The sequence below is a fragment of the Schistocerca gregaria genome, chromosome 1 (genome assembly GCF_023897955.1).
Source record: "Schistocerca gregaria isolate iqSchGreg1 chromosome 1, iqSchGreg1.2, whole genome shotgun sequence".
NCBI classification, from domain to species: domain Eukaryota; kingdom Metazoa; phylum Arthropoda; class Insecta; order Orthoptera; family Acrididae; genus Schistocerca; species Schistocerca gregaria.
Window position 1 is genome coordinate 829,429,254 of NC_064920.1, and position 23,882 is coordinate 829,453,135.

Genomic DNA, 23,882 nt, shown 5'->3' on the forward strand with positions numbered 1-23,882 from the left:
CGTAAATATGTTAGCTTCCTCTTTCTAATGTAAAAAAATTCACTAACATTGTCATCAGTAACACATAAAAATATTTGATTTTATTCAGGATAAGCAGCTTGTTGTCTTTAGACATGGATGTAACAAAATGGAAAATTTTCAAGTAATAACATAGTAACAGAATAATTTGCACAAGTTGCCACTTTCCTGGAACTCATAGGTTTTGAGGAAGTTTTCAATTCAGTTTTGATAGAATCTGTACTGACAGTCCATGAGAAATTATCCATTGATTATTCCTATTTTAGTATGCTAAAGAATATATATCAGTTCTTCAGCTTCCATTAGATTCAAGAAGAATAATGAGGAATTCAAAATTGAAAGAGAAGTTAGCAAAAAAGTTTCCATATAACCTAAACTATTGTTGGTTGTTCTGCAGGAACTGAAGGAGCAAAATCTGTTATTGAAAAACATCTAAACCCTGTAAGCTTGACAATGGCTTTTTGCCTTTTCAGTAATAAATAATAAATGTAAGAACTTAACTTATGGGACTGCAGCCAGGTGACATCTCTGACATCCACTGATATTTCAATAGAAGCACACCCTGTCATTTTCTAGACACAAGTGCGATGAGAGAGCACTGTGCAAGCAAATTTAAAACCTCAGTATCCTTGGCTACACTGACCAAGAACCTAACATGGTATATGCAGAAGGACAACAGACGACACACACACACACACACACACACACACACACACACACACACACACACAAACTCTGTAAACAAGCCGTGGCACTTCACAGCCACAGATTACCAGAGTCCGAAGTTATTGGTAGTGAACAATAATTAACAACAGTTGAGCACAGAGCATTATCTTTGTCAGTGTGTTATTTGTCCAGAGAAAGAGCAAGACTTCAGACATAAATTAAGAGAAAACTGCCTTCTGTTTATAAGGTCACTTGCTAATTTAATCTCAATTTTTTCATTCATAAACCATCCCAGTAGCTGAAATTGTACAGCACAATATATGTATATTACATTTCACGGGGCAGTGGTACCAAAGCATTGTTTTGCAGTAGCAAATTTGCTCAGCTGTTATATGCATGTGTAACATTTATGCTCAATACACCAATCCTCCATGGTCTTCATGGTTTAGCTGATGTATGACATGCCAAAACTACAAGGGAAATGGTAGACACCCCACATATGTGAACATTCATCCATTAAGGACACTAAAACAATACTAATCTTAGATGGTAGTCAAAAATACACTTCACACCATGTTCCCACAAAATATGAGGAATCCAGTTGGAAATGCTACCTGTGTAAGGCAAAAAGACCATAGACTTAGTGCTACCTAATTATTTCCATCACCCATCTGATTCACAGTTGGTTGGTGGTGCAACACATGTGTGTTTACTAGAACAGATCTGGCAAAAGATGAGTTTGAAGTGTATTAGCTCACAACCTTCCAGGGTCTATGATGACATGCGAACTATGAAGCAAGGTATGAAGCATCCCTTCACAATGAGCCTAACTATTAGCCTGAAGATACAAATCATTTTCAATTGGCTTTCAATAACTGATGAGTCCCAACATACCATCAACCTACTTCCTGACCAACACATCAAGAAATGAAAGGCAGACACCCTTTTCCACCTCCATTGTGAAGTAAATATCCAGGCCAACTGAATTAATATGTTCTAAAAAGTTCTTTAAATTCTCAAACAATGGAAAGTCCAGGATGGAATAACAACACTATTATAAAAAGGATGGTTTGCTACTCACCAAATACAGGAGATGTTGAGTCACAGACAGGCACACTGAAAAATCTGCTATACATTTTAACTTTTGGCCAAAATGCATTCTTCTTATGTAGAAAACACACATTCACATAAGCACAACCCACACGCATGACCACTTTCTGCTCCCAATCGTAACTTGATCTGTTCAAAATGGTTGAAATGGCTCTGAGCACTATGGTACTTAACATCTGAGGTCATCAGTCACCTAGAACTTAGAACTACTTAAACCTAACTAACCAAAGGACATCACACACATCCATGCCCCAGGCAGGATTCGAACCTGCGACTGTAGCATTGATTAAAAAGTAAGTGTATGTCAATAGATATCAAAATAGATTCATTAATCCAAAATAGGCTTAACTACAATTAACTGAATGAGAGTAAAAGAGAGATGGGGTGTGCACATGTCAAAATATTAGCAGTTGTTGAAGATCTCAGCTGGCTACATTCCTGTACGTTGGCTGAACATTTTATATGCTGAGAGAATCTCAAGTTTCACTTTCTTTACCTATGTGGGGGGAGGCGAAGTATCAGTGTTTTCAGAAGTTAGACAAATTACACAGTAGAAGAGAGAGATTGCAATGTGCACTTTCACTTTTGTTATGATGTCAAGACCATCATTTTGTTTGAATGTTTCCCAGAGTTATACACACAGTAATTCTCCTGCTGATAATCACATCAAGGAGTGTGGTGGTTTAGCTCTTAATTCCAAAATGATCGATTATAGTTACTCACAATAGGATTTTGTCTGCAGGGACTTGATTTAGCTTCCTTTGATGAGTGTTTTGAAAATCCCATCATTTTCGTAAGACTGATTGTATGGTACATCTTTGTCATTGTCAATGGGAATTTTGTTCTGTAACTGCACAGCATTCAGCTGAGTTTGAACTTTTCCAAGACTTGGAAAAGTAGATGTTCTGTGATGAATATAAAGGAAAGAGATTAAGATCACAGAGTTTTATTCGATCTGGAGAAAGGTTTATACTATGGTCTAATGCCTAAATTGTTTATTTAATAAGTTCTGTTGAACAGGCTATTTTTAAACTATCTGCAGATACTGTCAAGGTTGTTAGGAAAGAAACATGACATGTTGACTGAGCATGTTCCCCAAGTGTAATATTACAGTAGCTGAGAGGACTGTTTTGTGTTCCCTCATGCTGGATATTGATATTGTTATCTTGCCTGCTTCAATATTACTATTGTATAAGCAGAATTACATTCAAAAGCTGCAGTGTTCATTATCTGAGCCAGTGTATCACAGCTTCAGTACTGATCCAATTAAAAGGATTGAGAGGAAGACTAACAACACACTGGAAAAAGTTCCTTGTCATAGGAGACTATTCAAAGTCTTAATTCTTATTGTGATGTCCTCTCCTAGATTTCCGGTACTTCTGAAGATCCACAAAGAAGTGGCTCCTCTTAGGCATATTGTCCGTAAGACTGGTGCAGCAGCATACCATGTAGCAAAACTCATTCCTGTGCTGTTGAGACAACTAATACGTCAAAGTGTACATCACATTAAGAACCTTGTGGATTTCTTATATCAGTTAGGGGATTGTGTTTGAATGAATCTGATATTTTAGTATGATTTCCTATGATCTCCCTCTTCACTCACATTCCCGTGCTTCATTGAGTTAGGTTTTATGTTGAAATAATAAACCTGATTCTTGACTTTCATTTACTATTTATTCAGTATGTTCTGTGAACAGCCAGATGGAGTTGTAATGGGGAACTCTTTTACATCTATTATTCCGTCTATTTATGGAAGATTTCAAGGAATGTGCATGGTGTTGGCAGCATTTCTTAGGTTGTCTGACCTCAAGGAACTGGGAATTTAAGCAGCTGTTTATAATATCTAAATTCAGTCCATCCTTATATTCACTTCACAATAGTGATGAAAAAGAATGGTTTCCTTCCCTTCTTTGATGTATGGTTCAGAAGGAGTGTTGATAGTACATTTGTTGAAAACCAACTCACACAGATTTGTGTCTTCAGGCTGATAGTTGTCACCACCCTGCTCTGTTTGAAGTGGTACTTCATAACTTGGTTCATAGGGCCCATGTCATTCCAGACTCTGAAAATTTATTATCTGAGTTAGTGCACTTTAATGTCATCTTATGCCAGATTCATTGTAATGAAAGACATATCAGATGATTGTTGCACTATAGACCAACTGTGAATAAGATGAGTGGTGAAATTAATGAGGTCATGCCTAAGCCATTTTGTGTTATGCATGTAATATTTCCAACAGAATTGGTTGTATTGTGCAGAAACATGGTGTGAAGTGTGTTTTTTGACAACCGCCTAAGATTACAGTCCTTTTAGTATTTGTAAAGGATCATTTTTGTTGTGGCATGCCGTATCTTGGTTGAACCATGAGGTTATCGAGTATATTGAGCATAAGTGTGCAAGGGTACAGACATTTATATAGTTCTTACATATCAAATCTTGCCCATACTCATCTGTAACAGACCAGAGACCACAGGTGGCTCAAGGATGCCTCCTCTTAGTCTGCATCTAAATCTGTACGTTGTAAACCAATGTGAAGTGTACGACAGAGAGTGCATCCCATTTTACCAGTTATTGGGGTTTCTTCCCACTCCATTCACATATGGAGCATGGGAAGAATGATTGTTTGAATACCTATGAGCATCAGTAATTATTCTAATCTTATCCTCGTTATCTCTATGTGAGCAATACATAGGGGGTTGTAGTATATTCTTGAAACTTTCTTAACAGACTTTTGTGAGGTAGTTTACGTCTGTCTTCAAGAGTTTTCTGGTTCAGTTCCTTTAGTATCTCTGTGGCATTCTCCCATGGATCAAACAAACCTGTGACCATTTTTGCTGCCCTCTGACTGACTATGGTTTTGTGTGCTTCACCTATATAAAGACCTGTGTATAAGATAAATTATAAAATGGTAAAATATTGGACTACTACATTTTAAACATTAGAAGATAGAAAAATGAAAGATAAAAAGTACTGTAGCCATTGAAGTAAATTTGTTTCACCAAAATATGTATGGTTAGTAAATGACAAAATAACAAGTACTACTTTCTAAGAGGGAAGTAGTAATGTGCACAAGGATTCCCAAAGTCTGCCAAGAATTTTCATGGAAGTGACTTTGCCAATAGGAATAATTAACAAAGTAACAGAATATGTACGTGAAACAATACCTGCTTGGAAACTGAAAAACCAGGGCTATGAAAGTATGGCACTGAATTTTGGAAATAATATCATTTTTATATCAGAACATGCTGAAAAACAACAAAAATTTGGTAGGAATGACGTTTGAAATACTAAATTTACAGAAAAACTTTAATGTTTGCTCCAAAACAGAGAATAAAGGCTTTCACATAAATCACGCCAATCTAGTAACAAACAATTTTTAGTAGGGTAGAGTTCTCATGTCTTGTGACCTCAGCTGGAATCCACAAGCAAAACAAAGTTTCCAGGTTTATTACAAAACAATATCAGCTTTATTTCAACAGACATGTAAGTCTTGTATAAAGATTATGAAAACCTTCTCAAATTGTGTGAATTGTCTCTTGTATTTATAGAAAACTGAAAAATCTAGAAGTTGTTCATGTTGTGCTGACTACTATCACTGTTGAGTGAAATAAGAACAAGTACAGACATACAGCAAGGGAACGGCAGTCTGTTAATCATAAGCACTAAGGTCCATAAACTGGCAGATACCAAGTCTTGCACCTGAGGCCATGAAGGCCAAGTCATTGAGACAGAGTATTGCTGACTGATAGATTCTCTTTGTTATGTCAGAGGTATATATATTAAAAACAAAGATTCCAAGACTTACCAAGCGGGAAAGCGCCGGCAGACAGGCACATGAACAAAACACACAAACACACACACAGAATTACGAGCTTTCGCAACTGGCAGTTGCTTCGTCAGGAAAGAGGGAAGGAGAGGGAAAAATGAAAGGATGTGGGTTTTAAGGGAGAGGGTAAGGAGTCATTCCAATCCCGGGAGCGGAAAGACTTCCCTTAGGGGAAAAAAAGGACAGGTGTACACTCGCACACACACACACATATCCATCCGCACATACACCATGTACTGGCAGGTTATGATAATGAGGCTAACAATTGTTTGATGAAGAAATAATAACGTGTAAACCTGTGGGAAGCTGCTAAAAAATGATCGGTTTTGTGGGAAAAACGGGAATGGAAATAAAACGAAAGTTGTTGGAAAAAAAAAAACTGAGATGGTTGTGTAATGGGTGAAAGGAACTGAAGCTGTGAAATAGTATTCACGAGTTTACACGAAATGTTTGTAAACTTGGAACAATGGATTTTGTAGCAGCGGTTATGTTGAAAGCGTTGAAAATTTTAGGTTATGGTTTGGAAGTAAATTACGTATTATTGAGTATAATTAGGCAGGATAAAATGTATGGTAGATTACGGAAAAATGGAAGATGAATACAAAGTGGAACTTCTTGTACAAACGAAAAGAGAAAGTAAGACGATAGAGAAGATTTCGAAATGCAACAGAGACAATAACAAACGTAATTGTTGGGTTCAAATTAATGACGATGTAAATAAAACAGAAAGAAACTTCCACATGGGAAAAATATATTAAAAACAAAGATTCCAAGACTTACCAAGCGGGAAAGCGCCGGCAGACAGGCACATGAACAAAACACACAAACACACACACAGAATTACGAGCTTTCGCAACTGGCAGTTGCTTCGTCAGGAAAGAGGGAAGGAGAGGGAAAAATGAAAGGATGTGGGTTTTAAGGGAGAGGGTAAGGAGTCATTCCAATCCCGGGAGCGGAAAGACTTCCCTTAGGGGAAAAAAAGGACAGGTGTACACTCGCGCACACACACACACATATCCATCCGCACATACACCATGTACTGGCAGGTTATGATAATGAGGCTAACAATTGTTTGATGAAGAAATAATAACGTGTAAACCTGTGGGAAGCTGCTAAAAAATGATCGGTTTTGTGGGAAAAACGGGAATGGAAATAAAACGAAAGTTGTTGGAAAAAAAAAACTGAGATGGTTGTGTAATGGGTGAAAGGAACTGAAGCTGTGAAATAGTATTCACGAGTTTACACGAAATGTTTGTAAACTTGGAACAATGGATTTTGTAGCAGCGGTTATGTTGAAAGCGTTGAAAATTTTAGGTTATGGTTTGGAAGTAAATTACGTATTATTGAGTATAATTAGGCAGGATAAAATGTATGGTAGATTACGGAAAAATGGAAGATGAATACAAAGTGGAACTTCTTGTACAAACGAAAAGAGAAAGTAAGACGATAGAGAAGATTTCGAAATGCAACAGAGACAATAACAAACGTAATTGTTGGGTTCAAATTAATGACGATGTAAATAAAACAGAAAGAAACTTCCACATGGGAAAAATATATTAAAAACAAAGATTCCAAGACTTACCAAGCGGGAAAGCGCCGGCAGACAGGCACATGAACAAAACACACAAACACACACACAGAATTACGAGCTTTCGCAACTGGCAGTTGCTTCGTCAGGAAAGAGGGAAGGAGAGGGAAAAATGAAAGGATGTGGGTTTTAAGGGAGAGGGTAAGGAGTCATTCCAATCCCGGGAGCGGAAAGACTTCCCTTAGGGGAAAAAAAGGACAGGTGTACACTCGCACACACACACACACACACACACACACACACACACACACACACACACACACACACATATCCATCCGCACATACACAGACACAAGCAGAAAATGTCTCTTTCCTGACGAAGCAACTGTTGATTGCAAAAGCTTGAATTTTGTGTGTATGTTTTTGTTGGTTTGTGTGTCTATCGACCTGACAGTGTTTTCGTTTTGCAAGTCACATCTTCTTTGTTTTTAGATATATTTTTCCCACGTGGAATGCCAAAATTCTTGAAACAGTTTCTGCACTTTTCAGAGGTATTTCTTCTTAAAATGGTCCTAATTGTTTTTTTTAATGTGAACACTCGTTTTATGTCTTGTTTTTTGAGTTTCCCAACACAGTCACTCCATACTGTAAGTATGGTCCAAAAAAGCCCATGATACACTGTACACAGAAGGTTCTTGCTTGAATACTGTGATAGCTGCATCATTAAGAATATGACAGAGCTCAGTTTCTTACAGACATTATTAATATGTTTTTTCCATTTCAGTTCATTATCCACAAGAATACCTAAGAATCTAGCAGATTCTACTTCTTCTAGCCTTGTTTCATCAACATCTAAATCCATGTCTATAGCCTTTTCCTTGTTTTTAAACACTGCATACATAGTCTTTTTTTAGATTTATAACCAGTTCATTTTCCAGCAGCCATTGAGCTGTGACATTTGCAGATATGTATGCTCTTCTCTCAAGCTGTACCATATTTTGGTCACTATGTAGTATTGTCATGTCATCAGCATACAATATTTTCTTTTCTTCCTCCTCAACACCTATATCATTAACAAACACATTAAATAACAATGGCCCCATTACCGAACCCTGCAGCACTCCATATTTGATGGATTTGGTTTCTGATTGGTACGAGTTTCCTAATGCTACATACTGCTTGCGGTTGCACAAGTATGATTTTATCCATTCACCTGGTTGCTCCCAAATACCGTAGTTGCTTAATTTTTGTATCAGCATTTCATGGTCAGTGGTGTCAAATGCCTTTGAAAGATCCATAAACATTGCAGAGACAACCTTTCTCTCATCTAAGGACTGTAAAATGTATTCTGTTAGACTGGCAATTGCTGATTCTCTAGATTTACCCTTTCTGAAACCATGTTGTGAGGGTATGAGAATGTTATGTTTGTCCAAATAGTTAACTAATCTATTATGCATAAGCATTTCTAGGATTTTTGAGAAACCTGACATCAGTGAAACTGGTCTGTAGTTGTTGGAATCATCCTTATACCCTTTCTTGTACATTGGCACTACCTTCATTATCTTCAGTTTTTCTGGAAAAATTGCATCTCTGAAAGAACAGTTTGCTATGTTTAGCAGTGGTGTTATTAGCTGGTACAGTCAAGAGAGTTTTATGGTGTGGTAGCTGTCTATATCCCATCCATGAAAAAGGTTCCCATTTTTACCTGCTTTTGACAATACAAGGGCTGGGAAGCTTCACCCTCTAGAAATTTCTAGAACATTCCAGAACATTTTAGTATGTTCCACAATGTTCAAGAGTATTCCAGAGCATTCCATAATATTCCAGAATATTCCACAATGATAAGGAATGTTCAGAAATAGTCTGGAACATTTGGGAAAATTCCAGATTCAGGAAAATAGCAGATCATTGTGGAACATTCCAGAACACTCTTGAAATTTGTGGAATGTTCTGGAACATTGTGGTATATCCTGGAATTCACTGCTGATGGATCTATTCATTGGTAGGGGTATATGAAGCAAGACCCATTGTGGTTCAAACACCAGTTGCTTATAAGTGATGAAGGGAGTAACTGAAAAAGTAGTGCATTGAAGCTAAACTTATAATTGGAAAGTACAAAGGACCCACAGTATTTATCCTATCCCCAGAATGCCACTGATCTCCACTGAACTGCCATTCTAATTTAAAAGGCTGCAATTTCCAATAAAAGTAGTGTACAAATTCTGGAAAGTAGTGTACAGTTTTACAATTAACAAAGCTCAAGGACAAACATTAAAATATTGCAGCCTGAAAGACTCCTACATCTCTCAAAGTCAACTATACACAGCTTGCTGTTGAGTAGGAAATTTAAAAAAATTGTACATGTATACCCCAGACAACAAAATGAAAAATGTTGTTTACAGACAAGTATTTTAAATAGCTAGAAAATATTTTAAATAAAAATTTTTTACTGCTTATATTTTAACATGTATTGTAAATAGTTGGAAATGTTTTCAATATTTTTTTTACTCTTATACTTTAAAGTTTACCCTTTAATTCCAACTACCACACAATCACATATCAACTCCCTGAGTGAATCCAGGTACCCAAGTTAGTTCCCATGTAATGCATATGATGTTTCATATTTTTGTTGATTGTTCTTCCAATTAAGTGCTTGCCTTAAAAATTGTCATTGTTATCTATATGTTACTTCTAAGTTTAGTTAACTACAAATTTTAAACTGGCTTTAGAGGACTGTTCTAATATGATATCTTCATTACTTAAACCATTTCATAGTTTTACAGTATTTTTATGTAGTTTTACAGTGTTTTTAACTTTTGTCCTTGATGGATAACTGAGTCTCTGTCCCTCTTTCCAGCATAAATCATGTAGTTAAACTTCAGTTCAAGTAGCAAACAAACATCGCAATGAATTTTAGAAATACTTTACAATTTGTTGGGGTAGTTTCATAGAACCAATACAAGAAAATAAATTCTTATAAACATATTTAACAAATCTTTCACTTCTGAGATACAAGTGGAAGAACATTTTATAAAGTTCTTGTGTCAGAAAGAGGTATGTTAACTTGTATACACTCAACACTTTCTTCAAAATTCTCAGATACCTCAAAGTTGTTTTGTATACTACAAGATACATCTTCTATATTTACAATAACATATGTAGTATGCAATCCACAGTAAAATGAGTTGTATGGAGACTAGGTATTATTTCCACACCTCTCCCATCATTCTTAGTCCAAATAGCAGTTGATGTATAGTAAAAAAGACTGTTGGCATTGCTCTGTGTGAGCCTGGATTTCTTTAACTTTTTGTCATAGACTTTAGAAAACCTTCCTTTTTGACTAAGTGGTATGTATCCTGAATCATTTTAGGCTTTTGTGACTAATGCTCATCATTTCATAACTTCTTACATCTCCCACTGCAGTGTATTTCTGAGACCCTCTCATTCTAATTAAACAAAAACTTAATAACTTGTGTAGCTTCTCTTTGAATCTTTCTCATCTAAACTCAGTATGAATTGCAGGACAATTAACAGTACTTAAGACCTGGTTGAGTGAAGTTATTGAAGGTGACCTATTTTGTGTGTAATTTACACTGCCTCAGGATTCTTCCAATAAATTTGAATTCCCACACTAGATTTGAGAGGTTGCTCCACCTTCAATTGCTCTGGCCAAGTACTTATAACTGCTTTAAGAATGCAATTGACTCTTGTGAGTGACCATAATTCTGTAATCAAATGAGATTAATTTTTTCACATATTGCTCTATATTCACTATGCCCTTGAATGTGATTTTCTAGGTGATTTGGAAGTTAATGTGATTTTTTAAATGGGAACCTGAATATTTGATGCAAGGTTTGAAAAGATTGGCAAATTTTACATATAAAATGATACATTATTCAGGGTCATGTCAAGGTTTAATCGATGTCAAATAAGGAAATATGTTTTTAGTTCTAGTAAGGATTAACTCAGAACACAGGAGAGATACAGCAAAATATAATGGCGTTTGGAAAGGACATAAGGAGTCATGTATCATTACCAATACCATGACCATAATTTTAAAGGTAGTTTTTGAAGGTCATTGAAAGTTGAGTTTTGTTTCATAGAAATCCATATTTGTGCCATCAGATTTGGAAAGAACAAACACAGATTTTAACTTTAAGTTTTAATTAACATTTTATTTGCAAAAATAAATACATCACAGTGTAAAAATGTTATTGTGGCATTTGTAAGATGGATCTTCAAGTCATTGCATGAGTACCCTAGCTCTCATTCCTTGCGGTGCTCCTTCCAGTTTGTATCTAACATTGTATTTTGCTGTATCACTCCTCTTCTAAGTTAATTGCTACTAGAACTAAAACCATATTTCCTCCCATTTAAAAGAAAATCACTTTACTCTCCAAATCACCTTGAAAATCACATCAAAGGTCTTGGCCATTAGTAACAATATGTGACCCTCTTTGCCACTTACAATTTTTATCTAAAACATTTTTCTGTATCTCATCTCCACACTGAGTTGTTCCCCATTATGAATTAAAGTGGTCCACCCTATATGTTTCATACATAAGACATATCTGAATATGAGTTTCTCATTCAGAAATCACATGAGAATGTTGGTCATTTGTGTACAAATTATGTTGTACCTCATGTAAGAAGGAGCAATGTCTACCAGCATGTGCAAAAATTGTTGTTTATTTTTTCAAAAAAATTGTGTCAAGTTTGGATGGGATCCCATGAAACATGAAAATATTAAGCTGATGGTTTCAGGAGGACCACCTGCTCAGTGCCTGCAGGATCTCAACAGTTTTAAAAAACTGGCAGTAGGTAGGATATGTTTTAGTCAGCCTTGCAGGACTGTGGAGCCACAACATGTTCCTTGAGTTAGGAAATGCACTTGTTTGGAGCAAGACAAAATATCTACCGGGACAAAGCAATGATGACTGGAGCACTGTGGACTGTTGACAAAGACAATTGTCTTGGATTCCTTTGAGAGTAGAAAATCCACGTGCAACATAGACACAGTCGTGTCATCACATTGTCTTTTCAGACAAGCCTCAATTCTTGTGGAGGCTCTGAGGAGAAAGAATATCACCAGATTGTGTTTGTCAATATCAAATAGGCCCACCATCAGGTGTGATGGTAGGGGGTGCCATTAGATGCACAGCATGATCACCCCTGATTCTCATAGCCAGTAATCTGGATGGGAGGTATTAAATTCCTGAAATGTTAAGGCTGGTGGCTGGCTGCGTGTTCATGGTATTCAACATTATCCTTCGATAAGATAACTCGAGACAGCTTGTTGCCTTTGCTATCTTGACCTAGTTTGATATGGAATGTGTTTGGCTATTTCCCTGGTCAACATGTTCTCAGAGCCATTGAGAATATCTGGTCATGGAGTTCTAAGAGACTGGCATATTACCTCTTGTGTCATTACAGTTAATCAACTATGCCACAGAGCTAAAGCAACTTGGAAATATTTTTTACCATTAGCTTCAAACAACATGAAAGTATTATGGAGATGCTTTGGTAATTCAAATGGGAATCACTGGTGAGAAGACGATGTTCTTCTGAAGGAGCACTAGTTAGAAAATTTGGAGAAGCAGCACTTGAGACTGACTGCAAAATGATTCTACTGCCACCAGTGTACATTTTGTGTAATAACCATGAAGATAACATTAGAGAGGTTAGGACTCATACAAAGATACACTTTTTTCACTCTGTCTATTTGTGAGTGGAATGGGAAAAAATGACTAGGAGTGGTCCACCACAGACCACATGGTGCATTATGCAGAATGTATGTAGCTATAGACATGTCTGCATACATCATCCAAGCTGAGCATGACTTGATACCCAGCCAGCTTAGTGCTGTTGTTGCCATCAGTTGTGGAAGATCTGTGGATTATGTTTCCCACCATGTATAGCGAAAAATTACCTACAAATTTTGTCATTTATTCTTCTGACTGTCCTGTCTTTATGTGATGAACAAAATTTTGATATTTTCTATCCTTCCTGGCGTTACAATTTTAGTGGTCACCAATGTATTAATTTTGTAACTGATGTACAACATGTTTGAAATGCTTATGGTCTTCAATGCTGCAGGATGGCAACATATTGAAACAACATACACCCACAATGCCACCATTCAAGCAAAGAGGGCATCTTGTGGAGTCTGTGTACTTACCTAAAACAAGACTGGCTATCACTGCTACCACCAAAGGTAATTTTTCCAACTATAAACACTACAAGAAGTGAATGAAATTTAGAACAAAAATAGGATATATGGACATTCTAGTGGTTACATGCATTATAAAAGTTTCTAATCTTGCATATCAAAGTGTCGAACTGAGATATTGTTTCAGGATAGCAGTTACTGTAAGGAAACATCAAAACACTTCATTTTAGGTGCTGCAGAAAATACTTTGTTGCACTGAAAACAATATTATGCAAGAGGTGTATTCTTAACATGCTCACCTGTAACTTAATGTCAGTGATAGGATTTGACATCAGCTACTGTAGAATTATTTCCTAATCAGTTTGAATGACTTAAGGCAAACACTAGAGTTCTACTTTTATAAGGAGTTTGCTGTGCCATTATTGCCACACTCCCATACTGAGAGCCCTTCTTTGAAACTGAATATATCTTTCAGTGACACAATTATATCTCAATGAAACTGTCATTGAATCTCTAGAATGAGAATGAGATAAAGAAAATATTCCATCGCTGTAAGAAACAAAATAGAAGGGAATTGCTAGAAAGGAGAGTCATTAACTTTATGTGTCACAGCAGCATAAAAATTGATACATTTGTACTGGATTTTGTTAGTCAACATGTGTTTTCCTTCCATCGCAACAGTTCGAAAACAAAAAAGGAATACACACTTTTTTCAGGTTTTGTTTGTAAAAATAATATTGAACATGGTATTATAAATTTGAGATTTGTTGTTTATAAAAAACTTAAATGTAGCACTATATTGTTTAAAATTCAACCTAGGATTTAAACACATGAACACAAAGAATGAAAAAATATTTTTCTGAATAAATATGTAATGGTTGCAACAACTGAACTTGTCACAAAAAATTATGTGTGTTGTAGTTTCATTGGATGGGTATTAAAGTTGCTTGAATGTCAATGCCAGAATACCAGTACAAACTGTAATATTTATTATAAAATTCAAATATTTCATCATGACCTGCTGTTGTTGTTCTCATTTTTTTCTATTACTTTAATTATATGAGAAATTCTTTTACTTAAGAGAATGCTAATGTTTTCACTGACTATTATAAGGAATAAGAGTTCTTCCAATTAGTTAGTTATTGAGAAACACCTTTAAAGTGCAATTCAAAAAATTGTTTTACTGTCTACTAAACATTTAATTTACAAAGTGTTTGTTGTTGTTGTGGTCTTCAATCCTGAGACTGGCTTGATGCAGCTCTCCATGATACTCTATCCTGTGCAAGCCTCTTCATCTTCCAGTACATACTGCAGCCTACATCCTTCTGAACCTGCTTAGTGTATTCATCTCTTAGTCTCTCTCTACGATTTTTACCCTCCACTATGCCCTCCAGTACCAAATTGGTGATCCCTTGATGCCTCAGAACATGCCCTACCAACCGATCCCTTCTTCTTGTCAAGTTGGGCCACAGACTCCTCTTCTCCCCAATTCTGTTCAATACCCCCTCATTAGTTATGTGATCTACCCATCTAATCTTCAGCATTCTTCTGTAGCACCACATTTCGAAAGCTTCTATTCTCTTCGTGTCTGAACTTTTTATCGTCCATGTATCACTTCCATACATGGTTACATTCCATACAAATACTTTCAGAAACGACTTCTTGACACTTAAATCAATACTTGATGTTAACAAATTTATCTTCTTCAGAAACGCTTTCCTTACCATTGCCAGTCTACATTTTATATCCTCTCTATTTCGACCACCATCAGTTATTTTGCTCCCCAAATAGCAAAACTCCTTTACTACTTTAAGTGTCTCATTGCCTAATCTAATTCCCTCAGCATCACCCGATTTAATCCGACTACATTCCATTATCCTCGTTTTGCTTTTGTTGGTGTTCATCTTATACCCTCCTTTCAAGACACTGTCCATTCCGTTCAACTGCTCTTCCAAGTCCTTTGCTGTCTCTGACAGAATTACTATGTCATCGGCAAACCTCAAAGTTTTTATTTCTTCTCAATGGATTTTAATACCAAAGTGTTTATAGATTCAAATTTCCACCCTTTTATGTGCTCAAGCTATGTTCACTGAGTTGAAGTGCAGATGGTTTTTTCTTCTAGTACTGTATTTGTGAGTCTCTGTTACTCCAAACTCAAATGAATAGTTAGTAACAAATTTCAGCTCACTAAATATTGTGTGAAATCATTAATATGTCCATGTGCTTAGTTCTATAGATGACTGTTGTTATTGCATATAAAAGTTTGTCAGGAAATATTCTCTGACTGATTGGCAGGGTGACACAACGAACATCTCTTTAGCTTGCAAGCAGCATTAAATTTTGGTATTTTGCTGACTAGGAAGCAGGTGTATGTTAATTAGAGAAGTTGCTACTCACCATATACCAGAGAGGCTGAGTTGCAGATAGGCACAACAGAAGACTGTCAGCAAGTAAGCTTTAGGGAAGAAGACCTTCATCAGAAATAGACGATGTACACACACACACGCGCAAAAGCAACTCACACACATAACGACAGTCTGTGGCTGCTGAGGTCAGACTGCAAGCAACATCTGTTAGGGGGAGAAGCAACCATTTCGAGGGGTAAAGAGGAGTCTGGGGCAGTGAGAGGGAGGGTTGAAGGCATGAGGGGTGGGGCACAGTAAAGTGTTGTTTGTGGGAGTGTTCAGGGATGACGTGGGGAGAGAGTAGAGCAGCTAAGTGCGGTGCAGTCAGGAGGTTAGAGAGAGGGCTGGGGGTGACAGTAGAAAAGGAAAGAATTAAAAAGACTGTGGGTGTGTTGGTGGAATAGAGGACTGTCTAGTGGTGGAATGGAAACAGGAAAGGGACTAGGTGGGTAAGGACAGTGCCTAACAAAGGCTGAGGCCAGGAGGGTTATGGGAATGAGGAATGTATTGTAGGGAGAGTTCTCTCCTGAGCATTTCTGAAAATCTGGTTTTGATAGGAAGGATCCATGTGGCACAGGCTGTAAAGCAGTCATTGAAATGAAAAATGTTATGAGGTAGGTCTATTACAGGGATATGAGCCCTCAGGCAAGGGGTTGGGAGCATGGTTGTGTAGGGATGGGCCTTCAGTTGGCAGTGGAATACCACTGTGGGAGGGGTGAGAAGAATAGTGGGTAGGACAATCCTGGTTTCATGGCACGATGAGAGGTAGTCAAAGCCCATTCAGAGAATGAGCTTCAGTTGCTCTGGTCTTGGGTGTTACAGGTTCATGAGGGGGATGCTCCTCTGGGGCCGGATGGTGGGACTTTCAGAGGTGGTGGATGTCTGGAGACATAAGGCATTGGTGATTTGTTTTTGTTCAAGGCTGGGAGGGTAATTAGGGTCTGTGAAGGCTTCAGTGAAACCTTTGGTATATGTCAATAGTGACAGCTCATCACTACATGTTCAATGCCCACAGGTGGCTCAGCTGTGTAGTAGGGATTTCTTGGTATGAAATGCATGGCAGCTGTTGAAGTGGAGGTATTGCTGGTGGCTGTAGTTCTGATATTGATGGAGGTACTGATGTAACCATCTTTTAGGCAGAGGTCGACAAGAGGAAACGAGCTTGATAGGTTGAAGTGGACCAGGTAAAGCAAATAAATGAGATGGTGTTGAGGCCAGGCGAAGCAAATGGAGGAGATGCTTTTGAGGTCCTGGAGGAATGTGGATAGGGTGTCCTCACCATCCACCCAGATCATAAGGTCTCATCAATATATCTGAACTAGGTAAAGAGTTTGGATTCTGGCCCATGAATAGGTTGGCATATGATGGTGCCATGAAGGTGCCCATAGCCATACCCTGGATTTGTCTGTAGGTGATGCCTTCAAAGGAAAAGTAATTTGGGTGAGGATATAATTAGTTGTGGTGACTGGGTCAGAGGTTGTACACTTGGTATCTGTCAGACATCGGGAAAGGTAGTGTTCAATAACAATAAGGCTATGGGCACTAGGGATGTTAGTGTAAAGGTAGGAGGCAGCAATAGTGATGAGCAGTTCACCATGTGATAAATGAACAGGATCTGTGGAGAGTTGTTGGAGGAAATGGTGGTGTCTTTTATATTGGAGAGTAGGTTGCAGGTAATAGGCTGAAGGTGGTCTGAGAGAGCAGAGATTCTCTCGGTGGGAGCACAGTAACCAGCTACAATAAGGCATCATTGGTGGTTGGGTTTATGGACTTTAGGAAGCTTGTAGAAGGTAGGGGTGGACTGAGTGGTAGGGGTGAGGAGAGAGATGGACTCCAGGGAGAGATTCTGGGATGGGCCTAAGAATTTGAGCTGAGACTGGAGCTCCTGGTGGATTTCTGAAATTGGGCAAAGTTTGTAGGTGATGAACCTGATAGCTGGCTGTAGTAAAACATTTTATTCCTTTGACCTCATCTTGCGAAGTGGAATCCATTGGTTTTTTTATGACTATCAGTCCTTCTTGTGTCTAAAGTTTACAAGTGTGCCAAACAGTTGGAAAATAATTTGAGATCTCAGTATTTAAAGACTATTGCATCAGGCTATTTATTGCTGCTTTGTCCACTGTCTCTGCAGTGTGAAGGTGCTGTCCCACCATTCCCAGCACAGCAGTTACCAGAAGCATCCAGCTCTCCTACCAATACATTTTACAACTGAAAACCTAATCAAATATGCTTCCAGCTAAAGTGCTTGGCACATTGAATTAATCAACATCAAATGAACAAATACAAAGTTAATAATGGATTTAAGGTGAGCTGCGATCTAACATAAATCCAACGTCAGACAAGCCCTGATGCTTTCAACTCTACACAATGGTCCATTACTCCTGCTTATTACTTTGAGACTTCTGAGAAGTCAAACAAGTAACTCTACTGTGCTGCAGATTAATCTGCAGCACCTGAAGCCTCCATATTGCTGCCATTATTGCTTTTGAGATCTTTGATTAACCTGATGGTGACCTGCCAGACCCCTAAAAACAATTTCAGGTCTTGCTCTCGCATCACCTTCAGGGACTTCTCTCCAACCTCCAACACCAGGGTTCTTTCTTCCAGTACAACCTTCTGGTTGATTACCCTCCAATCCTCTGTCGAGACGTTTGGGTTTGGACCCCTATTTTCTTGAACAAGGTCTTTGGAGAGACATCCTTATGGATCTTTGGTACCCATATTGATACCTTTGTGATCTTAAGAAGGTCAGCTGTCATCTTGACCAGCAGCTTAATGTCCTCCCACAGGGGTATCATGGGCACCTTGTCCTTGAGCCACTTCACCATATGCACCCCCTCACAGACAAAAATGAAGGACAGAAATTGGGTCCTGTCCCAGTGTCCCCCCACCTGAATCTTTTCAGAGAGGGCCATCTGCACGAGCTCCTCCTGCTGCAAGGTGATGCTTACCAGTGGGTAGCTTTCTTGGATAACTGCCATCCTAAAAACTGAGACTGCAGAACTACAAGTCTGTTTCCCCATCTCTTGCCTCAGCTTTTTCTGGACTCGCTTATCCTGAGAGGAGGGAGTAATACAATCCTCCCTTATCCTCTTGTTACCTGTCTTCAACGTTGTGGGGGTCTGTGCATCCCCATCTTGTGGGTCTTGGGCTCAAGTCCTCTTAATTCCCTCCACTTTTGTTTGAGAAGCCATTCTTTTTCTTCCTTTTGTTTCTGTTGACAAGGCTTTAACCTTGATCTGGTCCAACTTCTCAGTTACAGTTCCCACTTCTTGCTCAGGTCTAGACCCTGATTCAGTAGTGGGAGCGCATTTCATTGGTCATTACCCCAATGTTCATGCTACTATAGAATGGCCAAATTCTGTGAACTAGTTCTTTCTTTCTTGTTTATGATTTTCAGTTTGCTCATTAATTCTTGCAAACTGGTCCTCATTATCTTTAAACTGTTGATTACCCATTTTTATTAACAAGTAACCTGGTACTTATGTCATTATTATGGTATTATTTTAATAATGCATATGAATCACCAGTCTCTTTTTTCTGTTCTTTTGGTTCATCACTAAGGCTTTCTTGTTCTTGTTTCACAGCACTGCTTAACTCCTCCATGTCTGAATTACCCCACTATTTCAGATTCCTGTTCAATGACTGTCATTGCACTGATTATCAATGAACACTTCATTATTAGAAGAAAAGAAGAGAAAAATGAAGAAAATGTTTCTAGTACTTAACTTTGTTGTCAGACATCAATGCTGTTAATCGTACACCTCACTCTTTATTTTTCATCCTTTTTTACTTCATGAGTGTGAGCTCCTTTTGCTGTTATTGTTGCTGTTTTGTAATTGTTGCTCATACTTGGCTGCTTGTCCATATAAAATTTTCACAGTATATACATATTTAATCTGGAACAAGAGAAATAACCCAGTACATTACTCGCATTTCACTTTCAGAAAATCCTGGATGATGCCACCATATTAGTAAGTTACTAATTTGGGCAGCTGGTTCACATTTTTACAGCACTTGGCATGCTGAGGTAGTGACACACTGCAGAGAGAGATAGCAACAGTAGAATCTGAATAAATGGTTTTCATAATACTCATCTTTTATTCTTCTTCTTTGTTGTAAGTTGAACGCTTTTAGTCCATTCTAATGTATATCTTTTTATACTGGTCTAGAGAATGTTTGGGTTTATTCTATTTATTTATTTATTTAACCTGATCAGATTAGAGCCATCAGGCCCTCTCTTACATTGGACCAGTGTTCCACACATGCAGCATTTCACACATCAGAGTTACATCATGACCATAGTTTAAATGAGAATATTAGCTTACTCTAGTGACAATATGAATAAAGAGTAGTGACTAAGACCTAATAAAGTAAATGTGGCAGTATTTTTACAACAGGTGCTATACATACAGATTATGATAAAAGCAATAATAAGCAATAATAATAACAGTAAAAAAAATCAAATAATAATAACAAACATGAGAAGGATTGGCAATAGTAATGAAGGTTTGTGCAGATGTACATAATATCTTGGTGTGTAAAGTAGATGTTTACTAGTTTAGCGTGTTTTGGGGACTGGAGATTTAAGGAGGGGGAAAGAGGGAAGTAATGAGGTGAAGTGCATTCATGTACAGAGGAAGCCATTACTGTTGCTTAAGTAGATACATCATTAACTGTTTTTTGAAGCTGGACATGTTTTTAATTTCTCTAACATAACGAGGGAGGTTATTCCAGAGTCGGGTTCCTGCTACTGTAAAGGACTTGGAGAAGGTGACTGAGCGATGCAGTGGAATGGAGAGGATTTTATTATAATGGGAACGTGTGTTTCTGTCATGTTGTTCCGACATGAGCGTTAGGGACGAGGAGAGATATGAGGGACAGTTTACATTTATAAGGCAGTAGATGAGACAGAGTGTATGGAAATCTCTGTGTTTGTCTGCACGCAGCCAGGACAATTTTGCATTTGCTGGTGAAATGTGATCAAAAAGTCGAACGTCACAGATATATCGGACGCAGTCATTCATGACCAGTTCTAGACGTCGGGAATTTTCCTGAGAGAGGCCTTGTAGGATAATATCGCTGTAGCCAATGATTGGGAGTATAAGCGTTTGTACTAATTTCTTTTTCAGATCGAAAGGGAAGAGTTTTTTATATTTTTGTAGCACATGAAGGGATGCTGATGCTTTTTTGCACACTGCAGTTACGTGCTCTGTCCAATTTAGATTTTCATCTATTATTACTCCCAAACTCTTTGCTTAGGGAGGGAAGTTAATATTTGTTCCATTTAGGATAAGAGGTGCTAAGGATTCCCGATGTTTTGGGCTAATGAGCTTAGAGTAACCAACAAGTACCGCTTGGGTTTTAGATGGGTTTAGTTTTAGATCTATGTCCTGTGCCCATTTTGACAGTGCATCGAGGTCAGTATTGAAATTTTCAATAGCTTTCTTGAGATTGCTTGGTTTCGCACTTAGATACAACTGAAGGTCATCAGCATACATATGGTATTTGCAATAGGTCATAACCGATGACACATCGTTGACATACAGAGAGAAGAGTATAGGACCTAATACTGAGCCTTGGGGAATGCCTGACACTACCTGCCGCCATTGTTATTTTATATTCCCAGATAGGATGTGTTGCTGACGAGACGTCATGTATGAGTAAAACCATTGCACTCCACTTGGTGAGAAATTTAGACCGCTAAGTTTGGCCAGTAAGATGTCGAAGTCGACAGTATCAAATGCTTTGCTGAAATCTAAGAAGCAAATGATAGTCGCTTCATGTCTGTCCATGGCAAGTTTCAGGTCATCTGTCAACTTTATCAGAGCAGATGTTGTGCTTTGATGTTTACGGAAACATGATTGGTATTCGTCTAGTAGGTTGTTAGTAGTGAGGTAGATGGTGAGCTGGTCATGAACTATATATTCTAAGGCCTTTGATAGTGCAAGAAGAAGGCAGATGGGGCGGTAGTCAGAGGGTGCTGTGGCTATGTCCTTTTTAGGCAGTGGCTTAATTTGTCCCAGTTTCCAGGCCTCAGGGAAAACACTTGTGATTAATGAATCGTTGAAAATGTCTGTTATAGAAGGCAGTAGTTGGTCTATAATAAGTTTTACCATCTGGATAGTGATACCATCATGTCCAGTAGATGCTGATCTAATCCGCATTATGGCTTTCTTGACAGTACTGCAAGTGACGTGCTGTAGATAGAATTTTTCTTTGCTACAGTCGTTCAGCCCCATGAAGTAATCAATGATTCTTCTTTCTTTCTTTCTTTCTTTCTTTCTTTCTTTCTTTCTTTCTTTCCTTTCCCCCCCCCCCCCCCCCCCCGGTACAATTTTGGTTGTAGGTGACGTGAAGAATTGGTTTAGTTCTTCAGCTGGGACCATGTGATTTTCTGCAACTTTTATTTTGCCTAAACCGAGACTACGAAGATTTTTCCACAGGATAGCTGGTCTACATCTATTGTCAGCTAATGTACGGGCATGTCTGAGCTTAGCGTTTCTCACTGCTTGACTGACTTTGTTTTGTTTCTGCTTGTATACAGCATGATTTTCAGGTGTAGGGTGTATCTTGTATGCTCGATGTGCAGCATCTCTGAGATTCATGAGCTGTTTTAGTTCATCAGTCAGCCAGGGTGCAGGTTGCCTCTTTACTTTTCTGGTCTTTATTGGAGCATATTTGTCATACAGTTGAGTAATTTTGTTAGTGAAATCCTGGAGTTTGTCGTTTATGTCCATGAGGGGAGTAGAGGTCAGCCCCCAAACTATTTCTTGTGCCTCAGTTTCGAGTTCAGGCAAATTTATGCATTTGAGGTCTCGGTGTGTAGACAGTTTTTGTTTCTTTCTAGGACATTCTAGTGAATATGTCATGGGCAGACATGCCAGGCGCAGATATTTGAGAGGTGCGGATTATTCTGTTCGGAGATTTCGTTGCGAATATATCAATGAAAGTGTGACTGGTAGTTGTGTGATGAGTAGGTGCCAGCTGAAGAAGCGTCATATTTGAGGAAGAAAGCATCCTCTTAAATTTCCCAGTGGAAGGACTATTGCACAGAAAATTAATGTTAGTGTCACCTGCTATAATTACATAATATGAACACTGGTGGACTTCCTTGTGTTTAATACTTATATTTTCAGTCATTTCAGTTCACCACAAAAATCAATATCATCCAAGATCCTGACGTAACACACATAACTTGTAGTCCATCCTTGTACTTACAATTTGTATTAATAATTACCTCCAACAGCATGTATCAAAGAAAGTACTATCATGTATTGACCTATTTGTGCAAAATCATCTTTTGAACATACATTTATAAATAAAATACAAATAATTGCTTATCTTTTTAAAAAGTCAATAATTATCATTGTAATTACATTAAGTGTTTATATATATTGATATTTATAGATTTTCATATAGCTGTGCTGTAGTGGATTTCAGGGTTTTGATTCCTCAGTTTGGAATCGGACATTTCATATGATCCAAGATCAGTTAGTTAATTTATCTCACCACAAGCAGTTTTATTACACTAGACAACTTGAATTATCATAACTGAAGTGATACTTGTTAGCCTCATTGTGAGATGTGATTCAGGAATGATTAATCTATATACTTTCATAAGTAAAACTGAATAGACAATCTCTGACCAAATAATCCATATGGATATGTTAACCAGAACACTACTTTTAATTAAAATTCTCTTTAATCGTGAGAACTGAGAATAATAAGACCTAAGTATGGCAGTTTTGTTACCACTTACCATTAGAGCAGGCATTGCATATTGCCGGCTTGGTACTCTTCAATGACTAATTGCCAGAAATGAATCACGAAGTGAATAGTTTCTTACCTGAAATTACATACATGCACTTCTCATAGGAATTTTGCTTTTCAGTGCTCTTTACACCTTCAAGTTTAAACCTGATCTTGCTTCTGGTATCTGTATCTCATCATTGTTGCTACTTTGTGGGAAAAACAGGTGAAAATGCCATCGGTGTCATTTTGTTTAAGGTGGATCTTGGATGTGAGGTGCACACATGCAAATGCACATTCTAGATCCATACATTGCAAAATGAGACATGTATTACCAAGCAGTAAGAACTGAAATGGACAGCTGTTGCCTCAAGCAGGTCCAAGTTGAGCCTCTTAAGTAGCCTATCT

The 23,882-nt window shown here is 37.9% G+C and overlaps 1 protein-coding gene across 1 annotated transcript in view; it reads left to right on the forward strand.

The window, feature by feature from the left end:
• The window catches only part of LOC126271938 (cilia- and flagella-associated protein 251-like), a 681,069-nt gene that overhangs the window by 165,683 nt on the left and 491,504 nt on the right, over positions 1-23,882 (forward strand). Inside the window, exon 7 of the mRNA XM_049974362.1 lies at positions 13,245-13,362. Within this exon, the coding sequence (XP_049830319.1) occupies positions 13,245-13,362 (118 nt within the window). The remainder of the gene's footprint in view (positions 1-13,244; positions 13,363-23,882) is intronic.